The 26,848-nt window shown below is 35.6% G+C and overlaps 1 protein-coding gene across 2 annotated transcripts in view; it reads left to right on the top strand.

Moving 5' to 3' along the window:
* The window catches only part of RFX3 (regulatory factor X3), a 106,954-nt gene that overhangs the window by 54,220 nt on the left and 25,886 nt on the right, over positions 1-26,848 (top strand). Inside the window, exons 3-5 of one of the 2 annotated variants that reach the window (XM_063181413.1) lie at positions 3,624-3,721; positions 12,214-12,472; positions 24,382-24,456. In XM_063181413.1, the coding sequence (XP_063037483.1) occupies positions 3,624-3,721; positions 12,214-12,472; positions 24,382-24,456 (432 nt within the window). The remainder of the gene's footprint in view (positions 1-3,623; positions 3,722-12,213; positions 12,473-24,381; positions 24,457-26,848) is intronic. The other variant, XM_063181414.1, reaches the window with a different exon arrangement.

Here is a 26,848-nt window from a genome sequence, read left to right as displayed (position 1 = left end):
TTACCATGGCTAGTTCACCAGTCCACCCTAGAAGATAATTTTTGAACACGCATACTGTTGCTGTTTCATAAATATTTTATTGTGTTTTCTATTTTGAGCCCATTTCAATTAATTATTGGAAAATTTTTTAACATAAGAAGGCCATTTAGTTTTAGGCCTCTGGAAAGCACTGCGAGAATAGTCAACAATTTCTGCTTTGCCCCAAAAGCTATGTGACTTAGCTGATACCACTCCTTTAACAGCTTAATAAGAGCTGAAAAGATAATGATAAATAAAACAGTTGAGAAGAAAAAACCGACCTTTTCCACATTTTCCAAAATTTTTCATGGTGTTTTGTTTCCTCATAATCAACTTCTCTCAAATAATTTTGTGCTCATAGAGAGTAAATATACTAATTTGTTTCCTTCTGTTGAATATTAAAAAGAAGATTCAGAGGCACTAGATTTAATTCTCATTAAAAAATTAAAAATTAAATAAAATAGGAAATAAAATTAGTATTGGAAATATCATACAACAAAGACTTTCATCATGGCAGAGGTTTCATGTACAAGGCCATCCTAAAGGCTCCTTCCTTATTTTATTTGTCAGAGCTTGACAGGAGAAATATTTGCCTCTAACCTTCCCCACTCTAAAGTTCTTAGTACATTGCAGTACTGTGTAGTGACTACAGCTTCCTTTGGCAGGATAATGAATTTAACTGTAGCAGTACTGAGTTTCAGAGAAGCTGATGTAAAGTAAGTTTTTTTGTAAACTTTTAAAATTACTGTATTGAAAAAAAAAACTTCAGTGGCCCTCTTTGTATTGAACTTCAATGTTAAAGGAAAAACATTTTGATTTTCAAAAGTAGGTAAAATGTTTTAATAGCACTGTAGCATATCCATTCTTAAATGTTGGTTTTAAAAACAAGTTACTTTCTATGCATAAGAAGTCCTGATGTTTCTAGTAGTACTACATGTTAGGCTGTTAAAGAACTTAGATAAAAACTGCTGGAAAATTGAAATTAAGCAATGAAAGTTTTAGTTTTAACAGATATTGGTATTTTTTTTCATGGTAAATTAAATTTTTGTTGTTCTTGCTCCATATTAGAAGAGAAACATATTTTGGAATTTTTCAGTTTCCTGTCCAATAGACAGCAAACATTGGTGCACTGTGTACACACTTTATCCCTGCAGTATTGTCTCAGTTCTGACAGAAGGGTCTTGCACTTTACCGAATCTGATGCTTTTGAAATGGGTAGCAGCTTGTATTCAAGAATAATGTGAGGACATAATAATGCCTTTTACATAGAAGGGGAATGTGACCTCTCTGTTTTAATGCTGTGTTTGTACACAATGTAGAGTTCCATTTTACCAGTGTATGCAGGTTATAGGGAGAAAACCATGTCTCCTTTATTAACAGCAAAATAGTGTGGGTTATTTTTAATAGGAACTAAGCCATATTCAGTATGTGTGAATAGGGAACGAAGTGCATTTTGGGAGTAGTTGGGTGAGAACATGGAATTGATACTGACAGCAGCATCATTTCCAGAGTGTTTCCCCAGCTGTGCTACTGGGAGAAAAATGGGGCATCTCCATTACATGCCAGGTGACAAGCTACTGGTTTTAGGAACAAAGCCCGTTTTCAAGATGTTTTCTCACAGCATAGGTCAAGTAGATCAGTTTGGTGTTCTGTAATAGACTGATCAACAATGACTCTCCTTCTCCCATTGATTGAAGGGAATAGAGTTGACTTACCCAAAAGGAATAAATATGCCTAGACTTAAACTTTAAAAATAGCACAACAGTAAGTTGCATATATATTTCACAATAAAGCACATATGTATTTTGTCCAATTATTGCGTAAGTGGGTCATTTTGTCAGAGTTTGGCAGATCTAAATTTTGAGTAGTACAGATTAATAACAAGGTTACAGGTCTTTCTTACAGTGGATTTGGATCAAGCCCATTCCATGAAATGATGGTTTGAATTAATTTAAGTTATGAAGTCAGAAGTTATGGAAATAGAAATAATTTAATTTTGGGAGATGTTTGCTATACAGCTATTTCTATTTTCTAATTCAGAGAATTTTCTAAGGTCGTAGTAATGTGCACAATTTTGATTAGAGTTTTTATGATTACTTTGAGAACTGAACCTTTCTTTTAAATAACTAAATATTGTTAGGAGAAGAATTGTACTCAGTTACCTTGCGTTAATAATTAAGGAGACATCTTCAAAGTATACTTTTTGAAGTCGAGAGATTGTATACCAGGTGTATTTCTCAATTTATGTAATGATTCATATGGGAAATCATAAAAGTTTAGATTTTAATAGCTATCATATTCTGTCTTATTTCTGTTAGTGGTCAGAAGCATCTGATTTTTCATCATGGTAATGTAGCTGCATTCTAAACTTTGGCTGTTTTCTCTCTTTTTCAAACTTTGGGTTTTACTGTTAACCTAAGGGAAGGTTTCTGTAAAAATTTAGATTTTTGTTTCAAAGTCAGTCAATATTATGGAAAAGTAGGAAATGTGCTTATTTGCATAACTTTTTAAAACATAACACAGGTGAAAGTATTAGATTAGGATATTTTTAAAGATCTCTTGCGGGGGGTTCATCAAGTGCATGAAACCCAGACTGATCTGGGATTAGGTATTTGCAGTCATTAGAACCAAATGGTTTAGATTGAAGTAGCCTAATAACAATAAATGTCAGAAAAATTATTGTCACCTAATGTTAAATCTATTTGCTAAATAAATGCATTGATACTTTTTTGATTCAATTCCTTGGTAAAGTTGTGTCAAGTAAGTCCTTTAGAATGTTTTAGATTCTGGACTGCTCTTGGACCAAAACATGACTTCTCTGAAAACGGGAAGGTGTAAAAGTTGAAGTTCTTCATCTAGTAAAGATGGAAGAAGACAAAATATTAGGATTGGAGAGAAAATTTGCATGACCTGAAATATTCCTACAATAGTAAATGAATCAAAGGAGTTGATAAGTAACTGTCCTTAGCGATACATGTGAAGATAATCCATGCCCTTACTGCCTCTTGTTATTTAATTCATTGAAGTAAAACCAGGTTGTGTTGGAATTTTTCATAGCTGATAGTATTCTGGGAAAGGGGTTACTCAGACTGGGGGTTTTGGCCCATAACTGTACACCACAAAAAAAATACTGTATCACTGTAATTTAACTGCAGTTAAACAAGAGCTAAAGCATCTTAATGAGAACATTTATTTCTAAACATACTGCAACATATTTGAGCTATGACTTTAAGGCTTGTACTGTTTACTACTTTAACAGAATAAGAAAAAGAATAAATGAAATGAAATGATACTTTCTTCTGTAGTAAATGTAGTTCTTCAGCTTGGTGCAAAACAAAGTTACACTTCATCTCATCTTTGTGTTCTCCAGTTTTGCCTTTGACACTGAAGATGTGTATGAGTGTGCATCTTCAGTGTTAGGCCTCTGTTCACCAAACTTACAGCACAAATATTGTGTAAGAACAGTAGTTTTCTTTGCTAGTGCTGTGATACACCATTAGTAATTTTGAGAACAGAGATACCCCAAATTGTTTAGAAGCCACTAGGTGCACTGGAGCATTGGTACTTCTTTATGATATCCCAAACTTTGGTTTTCTTGTTTTCAGGTACAGCAAGTACAGACTGTGCAACAGGTACAGCATGTCTACCCAGCCCAGGTTCAGTATGTGGAGGGAAGTGACACAGTCTACACTAATGGAGCTATGTAAGTTGGAAAATGGTCAGAATTTTAGTGTTCATTAAAATGTGAAGTTAAATACTTTCAGTTAAATATTTTCAGTTAGATTCTATCAACTACTGTATATTAAATTAGAAAGAAAAATTATTCCATTGCAGTTCTTCCAGTGTCAAAATAGTTTTTTGGATTAAAACGTGAATTCACACTATTTGTTTTTATTTAGGCAGAAGTTTTGTGTAAGTAGAATTCTTGTAATTGTTTTAGTTGCCCCTGTATGGCATAGTGTTGTTTGAAAAAGTATTTTCATGGGTACGTTCTGTCTGAAAGACATATTATATAGCTTCTGTCCTCAGGACAAAAGGCAGGCCTTCTTTCTTCCTGGCTGCAATCCTAGTGGCCAATGATAGAAAGATGCAGCAGCTGTAGTTACTATCTAGTAATTTAATTTCATTTTTGTGTTTCATAAAATGAGATTAGGTTTTGTGGTTTTTTTTCCAAAGGAATGAGGAAAAGCAGAGGAAGGAAATTAACAGTCTCATTTGCTGCTTCTTTAACATCTTGTTTTCACATGATTGTGCATTTCCCGCTTTCCTGAACAAGCTTTTTCATCATCAAGTTTCTTTCTTCAATATGCAAGCTAAGACAGACTAAAAAAAAAATGTAGATTTGATCTGGCCTCTGCACATTACCTAGTCTAATAACAGGCTTGGAGCAACACCGCCTTTGAAATTGGCTCAAACTTCAAAGTCGAGTGTATTGCTTGGAAAGGAACTTCTCAATGTTATTTTTTCATTTACCATTTTTGCTTTCTAACTGGCTTTTTGAAGAAGTGCAGTTTAGAAATGTCTGAAGATATTTATTGATGGTAATCCAAAAGCAGTTTAAAAGAGTAATATTATTTGGGTTCAGGGACTTTGGTTGCTGACATTGACAGTGTTCTTTGGTCGTATCTACTAGCACATTTTGATTTATTAATTTTTCATGTACTTCTCTAGTTTTCTTCTCACTTGTAAATGCTAAACAATGCATTTTAAATATGAATTTGACTTCTCTGTTGTACTGATTTTGTCTGGGGTAGATTAATTTTCTTCCTAGTAGCTAGTACACAGCTGTGTTTTGGACTTGTGCTACAAATGGCATTGATACTATCTACTGTGAAGAAATTAACTCTACCCCAGCCGAAGTCAGCACACATGTACAGCAGCATAATGTCCTTGTGACCATGATAGAGCCTATTAGCCTCCAAAAGAGGTCATTCTTAAATATGCTATTTTTCAGATTTCTCTTTTCATTACTTTCAAATTCTTATGTGTGCTGTTGAGACTTTTGGCAGTTATAAAAAGTGTGTACTACATTAGTTATTACAGTCCAAGGGAAAAACAGAAGCAGATGTCACTGACTGCTTGGTATGAAACTTCAGCTTTCCATTATTTTATTGTATTTCTATGTCTGCATCCCTCTGTCAATTGCTGCAAAATCAGTCAATAGGATAAAAAAGAAGAAAGCTCTTCTTAGCATGTGAGCCAAATCTGGATTGTTTTTATCTCCTACAGAGATCTTACCTATGTTGTGAGCAGCAGTATAGTGGACAAGGACTTTGTTGTTCAATCCTTACAGGAAGATTTGCGTTTCTAAAGATGGTAATTTTATTGATGGAGAAGGGAACCAGTCTGTGTTTCTACTCAGGCTTTTCAAAGATTCTATATAGTGAAGCACATTTTCCATATACTTTTTATACACCAGATTTTGGGTAGTCTTCCTAGGATTATGTATTTGATATCTTTTGATAAATCAGAGCCTTAATTATAACTCAAAATTTGATATAGGATTGTTCTGTGATCTGTCAAGCAACAGTACTGCTCTGGCAACAGATTAAGAAGTCTGCAAATCATAGTTAGGCTGAAGACATTAATTCGTACAGGAATCTCTGTAATAAATTGTCATAGCATGCCTGATGAAAGATTGCCTTCCACTCTGCTCTCATGACCTCACTTGGAGTGCTGTGTCCAGTTCTGGGGTCCTCAGCAATTAGAAGGACATGGGCTTTTTAGAGCAGGTCCAGAAGAGAGTCACGAAGATGACCAGACAGCTGGGGCACCTCTCGTTATGAGGACAGATGAGGACAGATTGAGAAGCATTATTGTAACCTTCCATTACTTAAAGAAGGCTTACAAAAAAGGTAGGAGAGGGACTTCTTTTACAGGCCGATAATGACAGGCTAAAGAGGCAATGATTTTAAAGTAAAAGAGGAGAGATTTAAATTAGATGAGACAGATATGATGAAGAAATTCTTGGCTCAGAGGGTGGCAGAGAAGGTCGTCCAGAGAAGCTGTGGATGCCACATCCCTGGCAGCATTGAAGACCAGGTTGGATGGAGCTTTGACTAACCTGGACTAATGGAAGGTTTCACTGCCCGTGACGGGGAGTGTTGGACTAGAAGATCCTTAAGATCCCTCCTGACCCAAGCCATTCTACAATTCTGTGAGAGAATTGACCTTTATTTTAAAATAAAGCACTTGCAAACTAGCACTGATTTAAATCCATATACAGTAACAACAGAGAATGCCATTACAATATATATCAGGAAAAAGTTACCTAATTCTTTGCGTTATAAAACTAAGAAGTTTGTCAGGTTTCTCATTCTTTCACATTCAAGTGTAATTGTTGTATTCCTGTAATACAATTCTTCCCACACATTTTATATCATTATTTGTCTACAATTAATAGTTATTTTGTTTTATTATAATTGGAAGCAATATAATTATACAAGGGGTGTAGCCTACAACTTGTCACATACGTTGTATGATATGAGAATATTTGAATTATGTTATGTGCATTTGTCTCTAGTTAGCAACAGTTTTGCTTGTCACGTATGTCACTGTATCCTGAAACAAAACCGCATTGTTGTTGCAATGGCAAGTACAGGCTTACCTGACTGTTCAGAATATATTAGGACTATTATTGCTATACCTATGTTAACAAGTCAGTTGGTTCCACATACTAAACGTGAACTTTCTTCTTACAGATTGTAGCAGATGAATAAAATTTAGCTATTTACCTGGTTGTTCTGATCCAGCAAGCAGAGTTTTGATTGCTGGGATTGTGCAAGGATTGATATTGCTGTTGGATCCAAACCATATTCTTCACCAAATTGTACAACAGTTTGTGGTGTTTATGGTGGCAAAATGCACCATTTATGCAAACCCAAGAATTTACTATTGCCTTAATTAAAATCTTAATGGTTAAATAAAGTAATTATTATCAATATAGTTGAAATAGTTATCTTCCTACTAGTTACTAGTACCTATCCCTTTTTCTCTGACATTATCCTTTTCCTTTTACTACCCTTATGCTTACTAAAGTGAATGGCTCCTGTCTGAGTTAGAGAGAGTTACAGCAATTTACCACTAACACAGGTGTTACGTGTAGACAATGTACTTGCAGCTATTTTTGTGTTCTAGTACAGTCTATACCTTATCCATTTCAGTGTATTCACCGGTTTCCATTTCCATAGTTTATCTGATTTTGTTTTATGTGGTCTATTTTTGCCAGAATGCCAGAATACTTCTTCAATACTGTTATCCCACCTCATGGTTCTCTTTGCTACAGTTTTGATCTAGGGTCATTGTTTATTCTGTACAGAATAGCTATTTGATATTAACATCTGTTAGAGCAATGCCTCAGCATTTTAATTATAGGTTTCATACCACACAATCATAGAAAGCTTAGATAAAATGGAAAAAGATTAAGTAACATTTATTTAATTGTTCAGTAATCGCTACTGGAACAAAACTCTAGACTTAGACAGAGAAGCCTAGACAAAGAGAGACTGACAAGCCCAACTCCTGAGGTCTTGCAGATTTAGTGTGTACCCTTTGACATGTTCCTAACAGTGGCAATACCATATTTCTTGAACTATAGGTTTGCTGTACTTAATTAGAATTTTAGAAATATGTAATTAATGTTTCTTTGACTGTCTAAATTACACATCCTGAGAATAGAATTTATAGAATGGCACCTTTGTTTTCATTTACTGTGTTCCCTGGCTTGCATGACTTTCTGTAGCTGTGCATTGTGTGTGCTTTTATTGCTTTGTTTACATGTAGAAAATGGTCTTAGACTGGGTGTTTAAGATCTCAGTTCTTTTATGGCTAATAAATGCCTCTCTATTATAATTAAATGACTGTATCATATTCTCTTGTGAGAGTCTCAAGGTGTATGGCACTTCCTTTTCTTCCCTTTGCTTTGGATATATCACCTCCAGAATCTGGCCTGTGGCAAGGCCTTCCCTCAGTATTAACAGGATTCTGTTCTCTCTAGTTTCTGCGAAGCTCTCTATTAGATTAAGGACCACAGAATTATCCTAAAAACTTAAAGGAGTTTGAGGATATTGTTCTGATATGAAAGAATTTAGTTGTTTGGAGGTTTTCTAAGGTTGCACACTCATACATAGCGGCCAAATGGATTGGATATTTACATAGAATCTGATAATAGGTGCAGATGGCTATAAATTATTTCCAGTGTGTGCATGTGCATGCTGAAAACTAAGGGAGGACGAGAGCAAGTTTACTCTTTCTGTGCCATTGTTCTGGGGTTGTGGTTTTTTCAGAATGTCAGTATCTTTGAGGAGACAGAAGTGTCTGTAAAAGTTGAGCTCAGTAACATTATATTAGAGTAATGTAGGGTAAGATATTGCAGTTGATTTCTGTGGTAATGCTGGCGCTTAATGAAATTAATTATTTTCTGGTTAAATGTGCAAAAAAAAAGTGTTTTAAATGAATTTTTACTACAACTCCATATCTTTTATTTCTAACATTATATTTTGTAAATCATTATAAAATATATGTAAGCAAGCAATGAGGCATAAGAGGAAATGCCGTGGATTATTGTACCTTTCAAGGCTAGTCTGACTCTTGCTGGTATTGTTAATTTCTAGTGTGGCATCTTAACATCAGGCACCTGCTCTGTGCTTGCTTGATCTGAATTCACACAGTGCCTGACTTTTTGTGGCTTGCTTTCAGGGTAAACATGATCTAGTTTGCACAGCTTTCTGGAAATTAGGATACTGCAGCCTAACTACTTAAACTTTCAATTTACTTGTAACTGGTAAGCTTTCTTCTAATGCCACATTCTAGTGAAGCACTTCACAGTGTTTCAGTAGTAGGAACTATCAGGTTCTTTTGCCTTTCGGCTATCACAAGCAAGAGTGAATCATCAATGTGTTCTCATAAAGAGCAAGAAAACTTTGAGATTACTCCCTGTGTGATTTTATATGCAGCTGTTAAAGGAGAGAAGAGCTAGGAATGCTAGAATGCTTTTAAAATCTTTGCAGTGGGAAGGAACTGACTGTGATATGTGTCAGGCTGTTTAAGAAAGTATAATGTATTTGTGCTACAAGTGCTGTGAAGAAATAGAAGATCACTTCCTCATTTGAATTTATTTTCCTCTTTGCTGCAACTTTATTTTAAAGGATTGTTTTACCATGTGCAATGACCTTAAAACATTTAAGTCTGCTTTCTAAAAACATGGTTTCTTAAAACTGCTTTCTAAATCATCTTATTCAGCTGCATTTTTAATTTTCAGATTGAATAATTTTGATTAAATTAAATGTCTTTTTGCTAAGTTGCAATTATTATTGCATGTAATAATAGTTTCATCTCACTTTTAAGTACACTGTTGATCTCTGTTTTGAAAGGTTTGCTAAATCATCTCCAATGATTGGGTGTTCTAGAAAACCTGGTTGGTTGTTGGACCAAACAGAAGAGTGTGTTTATTTTGCAGTCAGACCCACTGATGTGTGTCCCATTTATACACTGATACAGAGTGCTATTATAAGCAGAAATAGGTGCTCTGTTACAGTCAGTCCTTATTTAGAGATTGTGTGTGATATAGAGGTCTACAGATGATACATATGATGTACCTTAACAAGGTAAAAGCGAACATATATTTCATCTCCTGTTCCACAGCAAATCTGTGACTAAATTTTCTTCAAAATTGGAAACATTCTCTAGAATTTGCATTGCTTCCAATATTCAATTCCACTTTTGCAAGTGAGAGTTGTTCTCCTTGCATCTTTTGTACAGTGTATTTCCTCTAGCAATGTCTATTTTGCAGTATTGCAAGAACTTGCAGCAAGAACTTGCAGCATTGCAAGAACAATGATCTTATCCTTTCATTACTTTCCTTACTGACAGCTGATACCAAGATTTTTCTTTCCTATTGTGAGAGAAATTACAGTCTCAGTCACTTGGTGATCATTTCCATGAACTGTTTGCCCTGAGCCTACATCACAACATTTCCCTACATTTGTCCTCTGCTGCACAGCACTGTTCACAGATGTAAAGACAGAGGCAACATCCAGTCTGCTAGTGGTTATTGTGCTCATCACAAAATGAATGGCCACAAGGTGCACCCAGGGACACTTTGGTTAGACATTAAGAAAAAATTTCTTTGCTGCAAAGGGTGATCAGGATGTGGAACAGGCAGTGTGGGGAAGTGATGGAGCCACCATCCCAGGAATTGTTCACAAAACATCTAGATATGGCACATGGGGAGGTGATTTAGGGATGAAGATGGCAGCGTTCACCGTTTTTGTTTTTTGCACCTTAACAACTCAGTAGAGCTTTCCTATGGTTCTAGGATAAACAATATCCCAAAGGTATGACAAAATACCACCATGATACCTTGGTTTGAGAGAACAGGTTAAGCAGGACCTGCACAGTACCTCAATACATACATGGGTTATTGCAATGCAAAGATCAACTGATTTTAACTTTCAAAAGAAAGGTTAATAGATTAAATGTCTGTTTGAGCATTAGTCCCTCAAGGAACTATTTTGCTTTGTTTTCAGCAGACTGCAAGGCATTTCTTTTGGATTAGCTTCAAAGTTTTTTGCAGCTGATCTTGAGGCTTTTGAAATAGTCAAAATAAAATGGAAGGTGTTTAAGTAGCTTTAAGGGGGGTGAGAGGGAATAAGGTAGTATGAGGCTTATGAAACATTTCAGATTTTGAAACTTAAGTCTGGAGATTCTAAAAGTCTCGGCAGGGGAAGAGAGAAACTGTTGTAGCCATAGTTAACAAAGCAAAATTTCTGACTTTGGTTGTTGATGTGGTACAATTAATTATGTTCCTCAATCATTTAGAAGTAATGCTTTTCTGAAGGTAAACAAGAAATTATAATTTCTGGGTGTGTTGTTTACTAATTAGGTAATCTTACACAAGTTTTCATAAATAAAAACCAGTAAATTGCCTTGACTTTTTCTCTATATTAATTTAAAAACAAATATTGTATAGATAAAGGGGAAGAAAAATCTGACTTCAGGTTCTTGCATATGTGTCTTGATCATCAGTTTATTGCATAAAACATGAGTGCTGCATCCACCTCTTGTGTTTGTGTACAAAAGTATCTGGGGTTTTGTTGTTTGCTTGTTGTGGTTTTTTTAACTTGTTTCGTTACAAGCCATTTAAATTGATAATGCCTGTGGATTACAAGAAGTGTTACAGATTTTTATGCTTAAATATGAAAATTATTGGTTGGGTAAGCTGACTGATTTTTACTTGTTATCATGCTTGACAACATACAAAGATCCAGTCTTAGAAATAATTAATTACATTTATTATAATTTTGAAATATATAGAGTTAAATATAAAACTTAGTTTGTGGGAACATATACAAATTCAAAAATTATAAGTAGATTATAACACATGAAGAATAATGATTCAAGATAAGTAAATAAGAAATGAAAGACATGATAGAAGGTTTCAGTAGCTGAGTAGTTTATTGGGGTGAAATGTTTTACGACATGTAAATGTTTCATACTTGATAATTATTTTTAAAATGTTACTATTGCATTCCTTTAACTTCTCTAATATTTGCAATGTTTTTACAAGTTATAGTTCTGTTTGGTTTTATTTCTTAAATGCTTTTTTTATCATTGCATTAATTCATGTCCAATTTTTGAATTTGCCCTGCATTTCCCAAAATACCAGCAGACTCAGATTTTCAGGCTTCAGTGAATTTAAAAACAATAGACAACAGAGGGTTCTTGAACATTGGACTCTGTGAGCTGACATTTGTATGAATTGTTTGTAACTTTGCAGACTACACATTATGCAAAACATATAGCATGCAATTTGAAATTGAAATTGTATTGTCAAATTTAAAAAAATGTTCATGCAGTTGGAGCTTTGTAGATTTCTTTGCAATATATTAATAATTAGATTAGCTCTGTGTGCCTGCCTTCAATTTTTGTTGTTCCTTTCTCTCTTCCTCTTCGTGTAAGACTGACATTTTTTCTATAATGTTCAGTGGATAATTGGCTTACCATTGACACCAAGTTAGTTATTTAAATCTTTTACTTGATTAACTGTTATTCTCTGAGGAGACAGGGATTGTTTGCCAATCTTATTTTATTTGATTTTAGTTTTTGTAAATCAATTTCTTGAGTTATAACATTACCCTCAGCTAAATGAAATACAAATAATGTATTTTCCTTTTCTTTTATTTTCTTTTCTTGAAGCCGATCAACAACTTATCCTTACACAGAAACCCAGATGTACAGTCAAAACACTGGGGGAAATTATTTTGATACTCAAGGAAGTTCTGCACAGGTGACAACAGTGGTCTCGTCCCATAGCATGGTGGGCACTGGAGGGATTCAGATGGGCGTAACAGGAGGACAACTCATTAGCAGCTCAGGAGGAACCTATCTGATTGGCAATTCAATGGAAAATTCTGGTCATACAGTGACTCACACAACGCGGGCCTCCCCAGCGACAGTAAGTATTTCAGACTGATGCAAAACCTTTGAGACCAGTCTCTTAGTCACTCAGATGTTCTTGCAGACTGACACGGTTTTTGTGACAGAATGCGTTGCGGTATTATGTTGTCAGAATAAGGACTACGTAGTACTTTTTGTGAAAGAAGCACTATATATGTATAAGACACAGGAGTAAGAATACTGTGAAAACTTAATCATGAAGGCATACTTTTCCCTTGACAGCTTGTGAATAATTACATTTCATATGTTAAATTTAAACATTTTGTAATTTTTCTGAAAACGTTAGAAAAATACAGTGTTGTTGAGTGTAACTGTTAGACGTAAGTGTTAAATAATGTAAGTTATAGATCAGTATATCTAACTTCCCTCCATTTAATCAGTTTGTTTGCCTGATATTAGTATAGTTTTGGTAACTTATTTCAAAAAATTTCCCACTGTTCAGAATACCAAGGTACTATGTTTTAACACTTCATTCTTACTTATCTATGGTATGTCTCTAAATTGTGTTCAGATTAAAAGCTCTTTTGGGAATGTCTGACAGTGCTATGGGAAAATGCATTCTGTTACAACTGTGGTATAGAATACTGTGGATACATAAACATGAGCATGGAGACCTTTACCTAAGAACTTACTCAATCAGCCTATATTTCAGTTAGGAAAATGGGTTTATACTACTCTTACCTTTGCTGCCCTAAGGAGTACTTTTACCTCATGCTTCTGAGTATTCTGGTCTGCACATAGAGATTTGAAAGTAATGGGGAAGAGAATTGTGAAACATTTGATAGCAACAGTTTAAAGATATGGAAAGGAGATAAAACATCAGTAATATTCATCAATATTCAAAAAGGCAATAAAGTTAGGGGATTTAATTTTTTGGAACAAATGTAAAAGCATTGTATAATTTAGATGATCTGAACATTCTCTCCGATTTGAATCTTAAAGTGATTGGTATGAATAAATACAATTTTTGGTACCATGCAGGAAATTATTACTTCATCTAAAAAACCCATGCAGTGTTATTTCGGAGAAACAAAAATTGTGAAGAATCATAATTTATGAATAGTATAACTATCCCACCTGGACATAAGGGGAGTTTTCATAGCAACAGAGAATTTTATACTTGGGTTATAAAAAAGAGTGTATATTAACATTTCCCTGTATTTTGCATGACTTAATGGAAGAACAGAGTTTCTGAAAAAAGTGTCATTCCTCTTTCAGATTTCAGATGCTTAACTGACTCTGAAAACAATTGAGGCTTAAATGTATCCAGTAAACACAAATGAAGAGTAGTAGAGTTACTTTGAAGCTGAAAATCCTAGAATTATTTGAATGTCAGAACTCCACTCTATATTTGCAAATTAACAACTAGTTTGATTTTTTTTTTTCAAAAATTAAAAGTAGAATTTGCCAACCTTGAACGGAAGCTAAAGTTCATGGCTTCAGCAGCATTTTTCTCTTTCCCTGTGTGTCAGTAAAATAGCCTGTTTTAGTTGCGCAAAATAAATTCTGTACTTATATATCAACTCACTGTTAAGAATAGGAGAAAATACAGCTAGTTAAACAACAATTACTAAGTTGCATTTTGGCACTATAATAATTTCCTCTGTTTCTTAGTGTATTATTTCTTCTGTATAGTATACTTCTATAAGAATGATACATTAGAGTAATCAGAAGTACATTTCTTGCTAAGGAACTGGGACACTATGATTTTAGATAATCATTTTAGGCTAGGTGTGTTTCAGCTGAAACATACAAGAATTAATTGAAACGCTAAAGGTTCAGTTTGAGCTCACTTGAAAGCACCACGTGTGTTTTAATTTTACTAGGTGGCATAACTAAACTGAGTGAAATAGAGCAATGTAATACTTTAATTGGATTGCACCTTTGATAGATAGAGCTTGTTTCAGTTGTGATCTTCATTTGATCTTTACCGCCATAACTTTTTTCATTCTTGTGTAGAGAATATATTAGAGTGATCAAAGTGACCTGTATCCAAACTGTTTTGCTAGAATGATATGCAGAAAATTTTTTCCCAGTTTTGATTAGTTTGGAGAATTTTCATATAGAGAAAAGGATATAGAAATTAATAGGAATTTATTTATTAATATATGTGGTCATCACAAGTTCTCTTTATTTTGCCATAGAGGTACTAGTTCTGTTTACTCTTTTCAGCTGATAACTTCACTTGTTTTGTCATTTATCACCCTCACTGATCAAATCATTACATTATCTAATAAGCAAATTATTGTATGAATGATGTTAACTCTTTCTGATACATTTAGTTTAAGTTAAAAGAAATGAACAAAAAAGAGTTTCAGGTTATAAGTCAAATATATAAAATAGGTAAATTTTATTAACTGTCTTTTAGATAAATTAAATTAAAAATCTAATTTACTCTTCAGCAGGTAAGCTATTTGTTTTATGCAGAATTCAATAAAAGATAGACTTTTAAACTTAATTTTATTTTCACTTTTTCTTTATGGTTTAATATAATTCTGAGTTCTGCTTCAGAATTTCAATAAAGAGCTAATATTTTGGTTGTAATATTTAATTTGTTTAATTTTCTGTCAAACATTCATACAAGAAGGCAGTCCTTATTAAGCTACAGCATGCAGTAGCATTGCTTTTATAGCCAAAATATCAAGACTTATGCTCTCTCAAAACTATTCCAACATATATACAGTAAAGGTTTATGTTGGTATGCATGAATAACTTTTGTTAGCTTTTTCTTTACTTTTTTCTTTTTCATTGGTTACACTGCTTCTTTCCATTATATCCTTTGCTAGCCTATGAAACTACTTTCTCTACATGCTGAAAAGGTTGGGTTTTTTAATAAAACCAGAAAGGCATTCAGATTATAAGAACTTCTATATAAGATGCTCAGTAGATAAGCAGATTTCCATAATTATCATTTTCATGTGAGTATGTTTGTGGATTGGTCAAGAATGTGTGTGATTGCATTGAAGAAGAATTGGTTTAGCCTAGCTGGATTTCTGTTTGAAACAAATTTGCATGTTGAAACTTGCATGAAAGAGTCATCTGTTTGGTTTACTGGCAGCTGTCATTAAATAGGAACCACTACATTTAAGGGACTCTCCAAAAAATTGGATTGATTGCTATGTTAATGAAATATAAATCTCCTTCCATTTTTTCCCCATATGTAAACACCTAAGGATTGTTCTTGTTATGAAAAAAGGTAATCTAATCACCATATTTCATAATATCACAAGGTTAAAAAATTCATACAGTTTCTAGTAATAAATTTGTTGTTATTCTTGTCAGTCAGTGAGAGGCTCCCATCTATTAGTCTTGTTTGCTAACAAGCTTTGTGACTGATCCTCAATTTACAGTTGTCATTCACTGGTCGTCACCAACCACAGGAGGTCTCCACTCATGCTGTTACAGAAATTCATCCTATGTCAGTGCAAATCTAAATCTGCATGAAAATAAAACCAAAATTTATATGTATATAATGTATCCCCACAAACTATTAGCTCTGCTAGTAAACACAGCATGCAAAGGAATAACTTGAAAGGAAGGATAATACCTGCTGAAAATATGTTGTAATTATTGGAGAGAAAACAAGAAGTAAGAAGGCCCAATGCAAATACCATATCCTGATAATACAATTCTAGTGGAAATCTTATAACTATCTCAGAAAAACTATCTGTTTTTAAATCTTACATAAGGGCATAATGGTTATAATTTGGATTTAAGTTTGAGGTGAGATTTTATGTATTAATTTCCTTCTTGGTAGGAGCATTTTCCTCCTCCATTGCTTAACTTTTGTGGTAATTTTGGGGTAGCTAAATAGATTTTAGCATAAAATAAAACATTTCTGATCAAATCAAAGGTGCACAGACTTTTATGCAAAAAGGATTATTAGATCATTTTGTCTGACATCATAAATAGGCAGGATATTTACTTATCATTTCTGCAACTGAGTATAGTGGCTTTTGTGAAAAAAGGGTATCAGGTGGATCTTGTGCCTTGGTAAATCTCCTGCTTTGGTTTCTGCTTCAGGCTATGGAGCATCGTGGCTTGTCCCCCTCTCTTCCAGAGGTTTCAGTGTAGCAATGTCACCAAAATAATTTGTATTTCTCTGTCCCTTTGAGTACCTTGCTGCTACACTGTGAAGTCTTTTATTGAGATAATGCAATCTTCACAAGACAAGGAATGTGAGGAGAAAGGAAGAATGATTGCTACTGAGGTCAGGCACACCTACCCCAACTAGATTCTGGCTTCATCTGTCTATGCTCGTTGCTTCTCCTCTGATACAGTCTGGCCTCATTGGCTTTCAGTGTGTCTTCCCCATAAAAGCCCTGTAGCAATTATAATGTTTCCAATCTTGGCAGTTTAATGTTTATTTCTGGTATTGTTTATAAAAAAACTGAATTGTTGGAAACTCGGTTTATTCCAATGCAATATTCCAGTTTCTGATTTGAAAATATTTTAAGAAATGCAATTTTTTCATCATAAGAGATCAAAAATAGGTATCTTTCAATCCATGGGAAGACTTTGTGTTAATTCTTCTTCTTTGAAAATGCATAATAAACTGGATGCCAGGAGACTTGACATGATGATGTTCTCAAAACAGTCTGGTTGTCAATGGCATAGATGCATCATTTCTGAAGGACTACAGGTTTTCTTTGGTTTCAATTAAATAAACATTTGTCCTAATATGGCCACCCTCTCTGTCTAAGGCTGTCATGCCATAAATGTTTTCAGATTTGATTTTAATAGTAATCTGAGTTGAATTTTCTGTTTAGTTTCTCTATTTTGGTTCTCTGCTGTGAACAACTCTGATGTATTTACATGTGTTTTTCAGTGTTAGATGGAATGTATATGTTTTAAAAGTCTTTATGACAAGCTTGACAAAAGATTTTTATATGGGATTTTTTGGTTTGTTTTCCAAATGTGGGGAAAATGACCACGGAGAAAAAGGTTTAGAATATGTTTAAAGATGTATATAAGAGACACTAGAGGTATACAAGTAACTGGATGATCTAGGGAAAAGATGGTAAATTAGTCAGTTTGACCCTGTGTTGGAGAACTTCTAGCAAAGAAGTTAAACATAAAATCATAGATTGTAAAGGATTGGAAGGGATATTAAAGATCACCTAGTCCAATGTCCTCTGCCATGGACAAGGACACCTCCCTCTAGATGAGGTTGCTCAAGACCTTATCCAGCCTTGCCTTGAACAGCCCCAGGGATGGCAATTCCACAGCCTCTCTGGACAGTCTGTTCCAGTTTCTTGCCACCCTCACAGTAAAGAATTTCTTCCTAATATCCAACCTTTGTTTCTCTCCTTTCAGTTTGTACCCATTACTCCTTGTCCTATCACTGCAGTTACTTACAAAGAGTCGCTCTCCACCTTTGCTGCAGGCCCCCTTCAGATCCTGGAAGTTGCTGTGAGGTCTCCACACAACTTTCTCTTCTCCAGGCAGAACAGACACGACTTCCTCAGTCTGTCCTCATGAGGAAATGCTCCAGTTCTCTTATCAGCCTCGTGCCCTTCTCTGTACTCGCTCCAACAGGTCCATGTTCCTCCTGTGCTGGGAGCCCAGAGCTGATGCAGCCCTGCAGGTGGGGTCTCAGCAGGGCAGAGGGGCAGAATCCCCTCCCTGCCCTGCTGCCCACCCTGCTCTGGATGCAGCCCAGGACACGTTTGGCCTTCTGGACTGTGAATGCACATTGCCAGCTGCTGTTGAGGTTTTCCTCAACCATGACCCCTAATATTTCTCTGCAGGGCAGCTTTCACACTTCTCCACCCACCCTGTAGCCTGTGATTGCCATGACCCAAGTGTAGGACCTTGCACTTCACTTTATTGAATTTCATGAGATTTGCATCAGCCCGCCTGAATTGTGTCAAGGTCCCCTGGGACCTGGGTAATAACATTACATTTGAAAATTTGGGAAGGAAAAGGTAATTGGATTTAACTCCAAGCATTTTTTATTTTTCCAGTCTATGACTGCGAGGTGTGCTTTTTCTCCCAAACGACTCCATGTGTTCTTTTATAATCACTAGAGAACATGCTGTATTCATTAGTCAGGATGCATGCTTTATGTACCAGTAGACTACTGGTAGTGTGCATTTGCAGCAGGTGTTTTGACCTGTATCCGTTATGTATATTAAATTTTCATATTTAGAATTTAACCAGGGGAGTTTTTAAAAATAAAAAAAAGCCCTTCTTTTTCTAAGTCTTTAAGGTTTATCAGCATTCTTTTAAGGTCAGCTTTATGTAAAATACCACACTAATTTTACAGCTTTTTTTTTCTTCTTCTCTTTCTGCATATTTACAGTTCTTTCATTCCACAGACTTAAAGAAGTATCTTTCTGTCTGTTTTCATGGTATTGTTTCAATATTTTTTGCAAAGTTTCACAGAATCTGTTTGCAGGTGTTGCTACAGCTTTTTCTATTGACAGGAATGCAAATCTTTTAGATTTAAGTCTCCCAGCTGTACAGACTAGATTGGAGTTCTCCTCACATGGTCAATATAATTTCATTTTCAAGCTTGTTTCTTGTGAGCCAGCTTGTCGGCCTAACACAACCCTCTGGCACAGGTTTCAGAAAGCAGTATTATATACATGAATACTCTGTCCTGAAATAGTACTGAAAGCCAACATGAACCATGCATGTTTGTGGCATCCTAAAAGCCTGAAATTGTCACATTTATCAAAAAGCCTGTGTCCATTTTTCATGTATTTTCAGATTCATTCTGCCTTATTTAGGTAGGCGCAATTACCTCAAGTACCCAGGACTTAGCTAGCTGTACCACCAAATCAGCCTTTCTTGTATACATATGATGAATAAGTAATTCCTTCATAATGGAGCATTGTGATGATAGCTGCTTTAGAATTTCACTTCCTTTAAAGCCTGAAAGGGTGAACCTTTGGAAGTGGATAAAGGGCATTGTGAATGAGAGGTGCCTGTGGAAAAAGAGACAGTAGCTATCTTTTTTCAAGATGTTGCAACAATGTATTGAATACTAAGATACCACCTGCCTGCCCTGCTGCTGGTGGACAGTGGTTTGCAAATGCAAACAGATAAAGAAAAGAAAATTGTAGGCTGCCCAGATTATTCACTAAACAGCAGGACTTCAATTTCTGCACATTGTTTTCTTTTTGTTTTAATTCCTCATCATAAGAGCAACTTATGATAACATTTTGTAGTAATTGTTAAATTGTTAGTTGATCGTGGAAATTGTTGGCTGAATCATGTGGAAAACCACTATTTCTTTCTTCTTCCTAAGAGGAAGGGAGTTTTTTGCAAAGTGGGTTTGGGATAGGTGTTTGCTATGTCTGTGCTATATGCATCTTAGACTATTACGTGTCATTTGTTTATCTAGTAACGTGTTAATGAATACTGAGACATAACCTAGCCAAAACAGTCAGTAACTTACAAATCAGGAGATAATGTAAGGATTACATTGTAGATGCACATACTGGGATCAAACTGCTGAAGTTTTTAACCCCAGGAGAATATCCTTATTCCTTATTGATTGTATCTGAGTATATGGCAGTGTTTTAGCTCACTAACAAAGTAAATTGAAGAAATTCACAATCTATAATGCTCTTAATTTAGTGACTGCCTATGTTTGTAACTGTACAAACTGATTAGTCTTCCTACATGTAGTGTAACATCTAACATGGTTTACTTGGAATTGCAGTGTGAGTGATAGTGTATATTTCAATTATCAGAACTTTTAAATAAATTATTGTAGTTTATTAAGGCAAGAAAAGGAGGAATGTATGACTGATTACATATTCAAATAAATGAAATTCTTCCTATTTAACATATCAGATAAATATGTAGGAAGTTGTGCCTGGAATCTCTCACAGTTTATTGTTAGGTAGGGTATCAGTCTTCCTTTTGCATTTTTACAGAATATAATTTTAAATGTTAAAATTACTTTCATCTGTAAACAAAATATTATAATAATACACACTGTATTACCTGTGTAATTATTCCGTGTTTGTGCTTAAGTGCTATTAGAATAGAGGGGTAGTGTTCCGTTTTTTACAGCCTAAATAAAAGTCTCTGGCCAGAACTTAGAATCTAAAAGCTTGAAGGAACAGATCGTTCACATAAGGAACAGATCCTTCCTTTAAGGAACTTTTTACTTGGGTAGCTTCTATTTCCTGTACACGGGTGTCGCACAGAGCCTCCTGAAAACCCAAACACTTGGAATAGCAGAGTAGAAGAAAATAAAATATTTCAGCTGTGGGGGGCCTACAAGAATAATATAGCCCACCTGCTTCACTTCAGGGCCGACCCAATGGTAAAGCAGGCTCTTAAGGGCTCTGTCCAAATGCCCCTTACACATTGATAGGCTCAGGGCATTATCAAGCTTGACCACCCTCTCTGTAAAGAAATGCTTCCTAATGGCGAGTCTGAACCTCTCCTGGTGCAGCTTTGAGCCATTCCCCCACGTCCTGTCACTGGGTCCCAGGGAGAAGAGATCAGCACCTCCCTCTCCACTTTGCCTCCTCAGGAAGCTGTGGAGAGCAAGGAGGTTGCCCCTCAGCTGCTTTTCTCCAGACTAGACAAGCCCTCAGCCCTTAGCAGCTCCTCACAGGCCATGGTGTCCAGTCCTTCCACCAGACGCCTTCTTGCCCTTCTCCAGATGCCTTCACAGACCTTCCCATGGTTCTGAAATGGTGGAGCCCAGAGCTGCACCCAGCACTGGACAGGAGGCCCTGCCCTAATGCTGGACACAGAGAGACAGTCACCCTTTAGAGTGCCAAGGTTGCTGCACTCAGGATGGGGTTTGCAGCACTCAGGATGGGGTTTGGTGCAGCCAGATGGGGTTTGCTGCACCCAGATGGGGTTTGCTGCACTCAGGCTGGGGTTTGGTGCACTCAGGCTGGGGTTTGCTGCACCCAGATGGGGTTTGGTGCACCCAGATGGGGTTTGCTGCACTCAGGCTGGGGTTTGCTGCACTCAGGCTGGGGTTTGCTGCACCCAGATGGAGTTTTGCTGCACCCAGATGGGGTTTGCTGCACCCAGATGGGGTTTGCTGCACTCAGGCTGGGGTTTGCTGCACTCAGGCTGGGGTTTGCTGCACCCAGATGGGGTTTGCTGCACTCAGGCTGGGGTTTGCTGCACTCAGGCTGGGGTTTGCTGCACCCAGATGGGGTTTGCTGCACTCAGGAAGGGGTTTGCTGCACTCAGGATGGGGTTTGCTGCACCCAGATGGGGTTTGCAGCACTCAGGCTGGGGTTTGCTGCACCCAGATGGGGTTTGCTGCACCCAGATGGAGTTTGCTGCACCCAGATGGGGTTTGCTGCCCTCCTGGCTGCCAGGGCACACTGCTGGCTGCCACAGAGCCTGCTGCCAAGCAGCACCCCCAGAACCCTCTCTGCAACCCCAGAGCCGCCCCTCTCCCAGTTTAGAATCTGGCATTTTGACTTGTCATTTTCATGTCACCGGTGATTGCCCAGTGCTCCACTCTATCCAGATCCCTCCCCTCTCTCTGCAAGGCCTCTTGTCCCTCAGGACAGTCAACAGCACCTCCCAGTTACAGCGCCTCCCAGTCTGATAACATCTGCAAACTTTACTAAAGGTGCGTTCAAGTCCTGTATCCAGATGATTGTTAAAAATGAACAGAACTGGCCCTAGAACTCAGCCCTGCAGGACACCAATAGTGTAAAACAAGAAGCAGCCATAAGTTTTCAGAAAGGGCTAGTGAATCACTGTCTAAAAAATTTGTCTTCAATCATAGTTTATGCTCAAAAGTAGTTAAAGTAATTTTACAACCTATATGCAAAGAGGGTTTCTGGGATTGTGGAGACATCAGTCAGATAAAGGTTAAAGTTCATTTTATCAAAATATTATCTAAAAATGATGAACAAAACAGTAGTGAAAGCAATTTCTCTTTAAGCTTGTCCTAGTAGAATATGTGAAGACTCATTTTTAATATAGATCCCATTTCTGAGCTTGATAAAGTAATTAACATGTTTTAGTGGTGACCAGTGTTGCTTGGCTTATGTGATGTACAAAAAGTGAACACAAATTCTGTGCCTTCAGTGGCTATAGTCATGAAATCTACTAAAAGCAACTCCAGCAACAAACATCTCCCAAATGATGAAAAGCCCACAAAAGCCGTGGAATTGATATGGCAGTGAGAAGTCAGTGTCATCTGTAATGCCACTTTTCAAGTGAAATTACTAGAGATGCCAATTTTTTTAGCAGGTTGGTTTCCTGAACAAAGAAGACCACAAGTTGCAGCAACAAAATGAGAGTAGGGCAGTAGTGGGAATGAGCAGCAGGCAGTGTAACCCTGGTGTACAGTACTGCTGTGGATTAAGCACTATGGTACATGTGACCTAACATTCAGATTTAGGATTTAAATGTCTGTACACTCTCAATTCTTTGATTGTAGTATTTTTTTAGGAAGGGAAACTCTCTGGCTACAATATATAGTAAACTGACCTTATGATGATCTTTTGACCTTGTAGTTTTTTTCTTGAAGCATGCTTTTAAAAGTTGATCTTTCCTGTGTGATTTAATACTTTGACTTTGGGTTTATTCCACTGAAGCAAGTCAGACTGTTAAAAGAAAGAACGTTATTGCCAAGCAAGAATGTTTTTTAATATAGTAATTGCATATATTTAATAATGTACCTTTTTTTAAAGACTTGCAAAGCTAATATTACACAAGTAAAAGAAATTGCTCCTGACAGCTAATATATTAAAATACTTGTCAATTGCCCTCAAAAAAAGGAGAAACTAGTTTTACAGGTAAATTCAAATATCAGCTATAGTAGTTTTCCATTTCTACTATACAGAAAGTAAATTCAGCCAATATTGATAAATTATGTCATTAAAATGAAAATTAGTACTGTGGTATTTGAAGTACGATAGACAGGGCTCATTAAAAATGTTTGCAGAAATAATTATAAGTATTTTTTTAAAAGTTTAAGTGGTGGTTCCATTGCTTTCATTTTGGCCATTTATTGTAGCTAATAATTGTGTGCCTTTTCTTACTGTGCATTCCATTGTCTCTGTCATTTTCATTGTTGGTTTTTGCTCTTCTGGCCCCCCAGATAAATTACACTTAGGTTTTTTCTTTAATGTTGTTGCCAAACTGATCAAAACCAAAATATCCATTGTTAATTAAAAGGAAAAGAGAGAAAATGGACATGAGAGTAACCATACATTTGAATTTGAAAAAAATCTCCTTTGTATTTTAGTTATACTGTGTTTTCCTTTTTAAAAGCAAAATTATTGTGAACAAATCTGCTTTTCCAAAGGCTGGATCCTGCAGTCTGTGTAACTCCTGACTTTCCATTTACTTTGGCAGCTGGGGATCTTCAAAGGGTACTGGCAGGAGTAAGGATTGATGTCCTGTCCCAGTGAAGCTAATGGTGTAAAGCCTATTGAATTACTTTGGTTTGGGATTTCATTCTGTGATTTCAGATAGTTAAAGTTTTGTTTCTAATTCAGTTCTTATTGCAAGCTCTGCATGTTTCTTCCTGGTATAGTTGAAGGGAAAACATATGGAGGCCTTCCATAGAATCGTTTAGGAATTTTTTTTTTTTTTTTTTACTTTAGTGATTATGTTTTTGTTCCGACTGGGTTATTTTTATTTCTGTGCAGCTCACCAGTAATTCTACTTCTTTGAGCTCATTCTGAGCAGTTTGGAAGGTAAAATGAACTTTGAGGCTGTGATCCTGCATTATACATGCTAGCAAAATTGGATATGTGCTAGGACTTTCTGACCCCATTGAGGAGGCTTGTGTTCACTGGGACTCTAGATTGAGGCCTTTTAATAAAATATATGCCCTAGCCAGGAATAAAGCAGGCATTTCTGTTGATCTGTAAGGAATCTGTCAAAACTTCTCTGATCAGGCTTTTTTACTATCCCATCTTGAGTCCTTTTTTTAATGACATCTATTATCAGATTGAAATGGCGATTGAGACACTGCAAAAGTCTGATGGTCTGTCCACTCACAGAAGCTCTCTTCTCAACAGCCATGTAAGTTGTCTCTTCTTCACATACACTCTCTCTTGCTTGTTCTGCATGCTTAGCCTGCCTCTAAATGTTTGTTTTATTTTATTATTACTTTTTGCTCTTAATCTTCCCATCTTAGTTGCTTGTAATCTTCTACTACACCTCCCATGGCTTTATTTTGTCAGATTAAATGTCTTTACGGTATATTGCAGAGTGTTACCTGTTTCCTATGCTGTACACCTGTGTTAGGATGAGTTAACACATTTGACTGTTTTGCGGGTTACAGTGTAAATATCAAGCTAAGGTTCAATTAATTCTAAATTAGGTGGCTTTTGGCATTTTAAATACAATTGTCTGCCTCATAAGAACTGTGTACCATATACTAATTTTGTGGCATGTGAAGAGGAAGAGAAGAAAAAGCACACCTAAATAATATATTTAGGTTATTCCTAGGTGTTTCTTCATTTATTCTGACTAGTGAGTTTATTTTGAAATTACTTAAGAATCCTAAGGATCCTTCTGATGACCTGGTAAAAATTGAAAGCAGTGCCTTAATTTGAAGTACACAGAAATGTCTTATTCATCTGCCTTTTACTTTGTTCTTACGCTGCAAGTCTAACGTTTCATAGACAAAGCTAAAAGATATTTGGGGAAAACATGATCTCCAAATATAGTGACAAGTTCATTATATAAAACTTTAAAATAGAGGAAAAAGATCAAGTTAATTTTAAACTTATTATGTAAATAATGTTATTACTTTGTAAGTTGTTAGTCTTTCTGAAATGTTGGTTTTTTTCTGTTGGTTCTTATGGTTTTGAATTTTGTATTTTTGCCATGTTGATTGGTTTGTGTTCATATTACTTTTTTTCCTTCTCAGCTTTGCTTATTATATGAATTCAAATACCATTATTGCTTTACAGAAGAAATTGAAATTTAGTTTGCAGTCTGAAATGTAGAATATGATAGTAGAGATTATCCTTTGGAAATTAAATTAAAAATGTATGCTTTAGAAGGTTTGGGTTTGGATTTGGATTTTTTTCCTGTAGGGGTCTGGTTTTGTTGAACTTAAAATTAAAAATGTTTTGTGGAGAATTTAGGCAAGCTTTTTTTTTTTTAAACTAAAATTTAGAGAAAAACTGTATCATAAAAAGTTACAGGAAATTATATACAGAAAGAAAATTTAAATTCCACCTTTTCTACTTACAAAATAATTATTTTGAAGATAAGGTGGTATCAAAATTATTATTTAAATAATAATAGATATTATTGGACTAATAATACCAAAATGGTTATTTAAATGTCATTTTTAACAGACTGTGACTTTTTCGGGAATGTTTTAGAACCATCTAAAAATACTTAAAACACTAGAAATATTCTAAGTTTGTGTTTAAACCTGTTAGGAAGTCTCTAGTCGTTGTATAAAACTAAGAAAGATTACAAGATAAGCTGCAGTGCCTCTGTAAGCTGTGTTTCACTCATTCCTAGTTCTAGGCACTGTTCACAGTGTCTTCCCCATAACAAGATTGGTACAGAAGATCACAGTCCTTCCAGCTGTGAAGACTTACCGTGATATTCTTGACTGTGTACACTTTGTGAAAAATACTGTGTTAGGGATGTATCTTTGACTCTGTGGGGAAAGAAGAATTTAAAACAACCCTTGCACACATTTTTATCGCAAAAAGTCTTTACTGCTTTTGGTCATTTTGAAAGAAATTCAAAATCTAGATCAAGCTTACAGGATGTTTTGCCTGTTTTTAAAGCGATGATTATTGTCTTGAAACTCAAGGACAGTGTAAAGAAAGTTTGAATGTAGTTGTACACTTTGTCTCTTTAAACTTTTCTTGAATTTGCCTTCTAATGGTTTGGTTTGGCATTTATTAAATAATTTGCTTAACAGATTTTAAAATAGAAATCTAAATTGTGTTTTTAATTAACTTACACACTTAGAAGGTGATAAATTAATTTGTGGAAATATTTTAGTTTGGGATTTAAATTTTCAACCTTTGTTACCTCAATGAAGTTTTGTAGGATTTGTTTTCCTAAATACATGAGTTCTCATTTCAAGGAGTTTGTAATTTCTCCTCTGTTTTCTTTTGTTTCTTGATGTATTGCTGCGTGGGATCAACTTATTCAGCCTATTGATAGTTGAGTGTTTTATAAACATTGCAGATTAATTGAAATCACACTTAATTTAGCAGGTCTGGCTCTGTGAATATTTTCTACCTTTCCTCATCTTAGCATTACATTATGGTCAGCACTACAAATTCATAACCCACCACTCAAACCTGAACAATTTTAGAATTGTATTTCAGCTTGATGGAGAAGTGTTTGTGTTCTTTAAGAAGTTGTTTACAATAATGTTTGGATTCAATTTTCTCTTAAAATCATGAATTAACTGCACTTTTTCTTCCAGGCT

The sequence above is a fragment of the Melospiza melodia genome, chromosome Z (genome assembly GCF_035770615.1).
Source record: "Melospiza melodia melodia isolate bMelMel2 chromosome Z, bMelMel2.pri, whole genome shotgun sequence".
NCBI classification, from domain to species: Eukaryota; Metazoa; Chordata; class Aves; order Passeriformes; family Passerellidae; genus Melospiza; species Melospiza melodia.
Note: the sequence above shows the minus strand (reverse complement) of the source record. Positions and strands in the feature narration are given on the sequence as shown.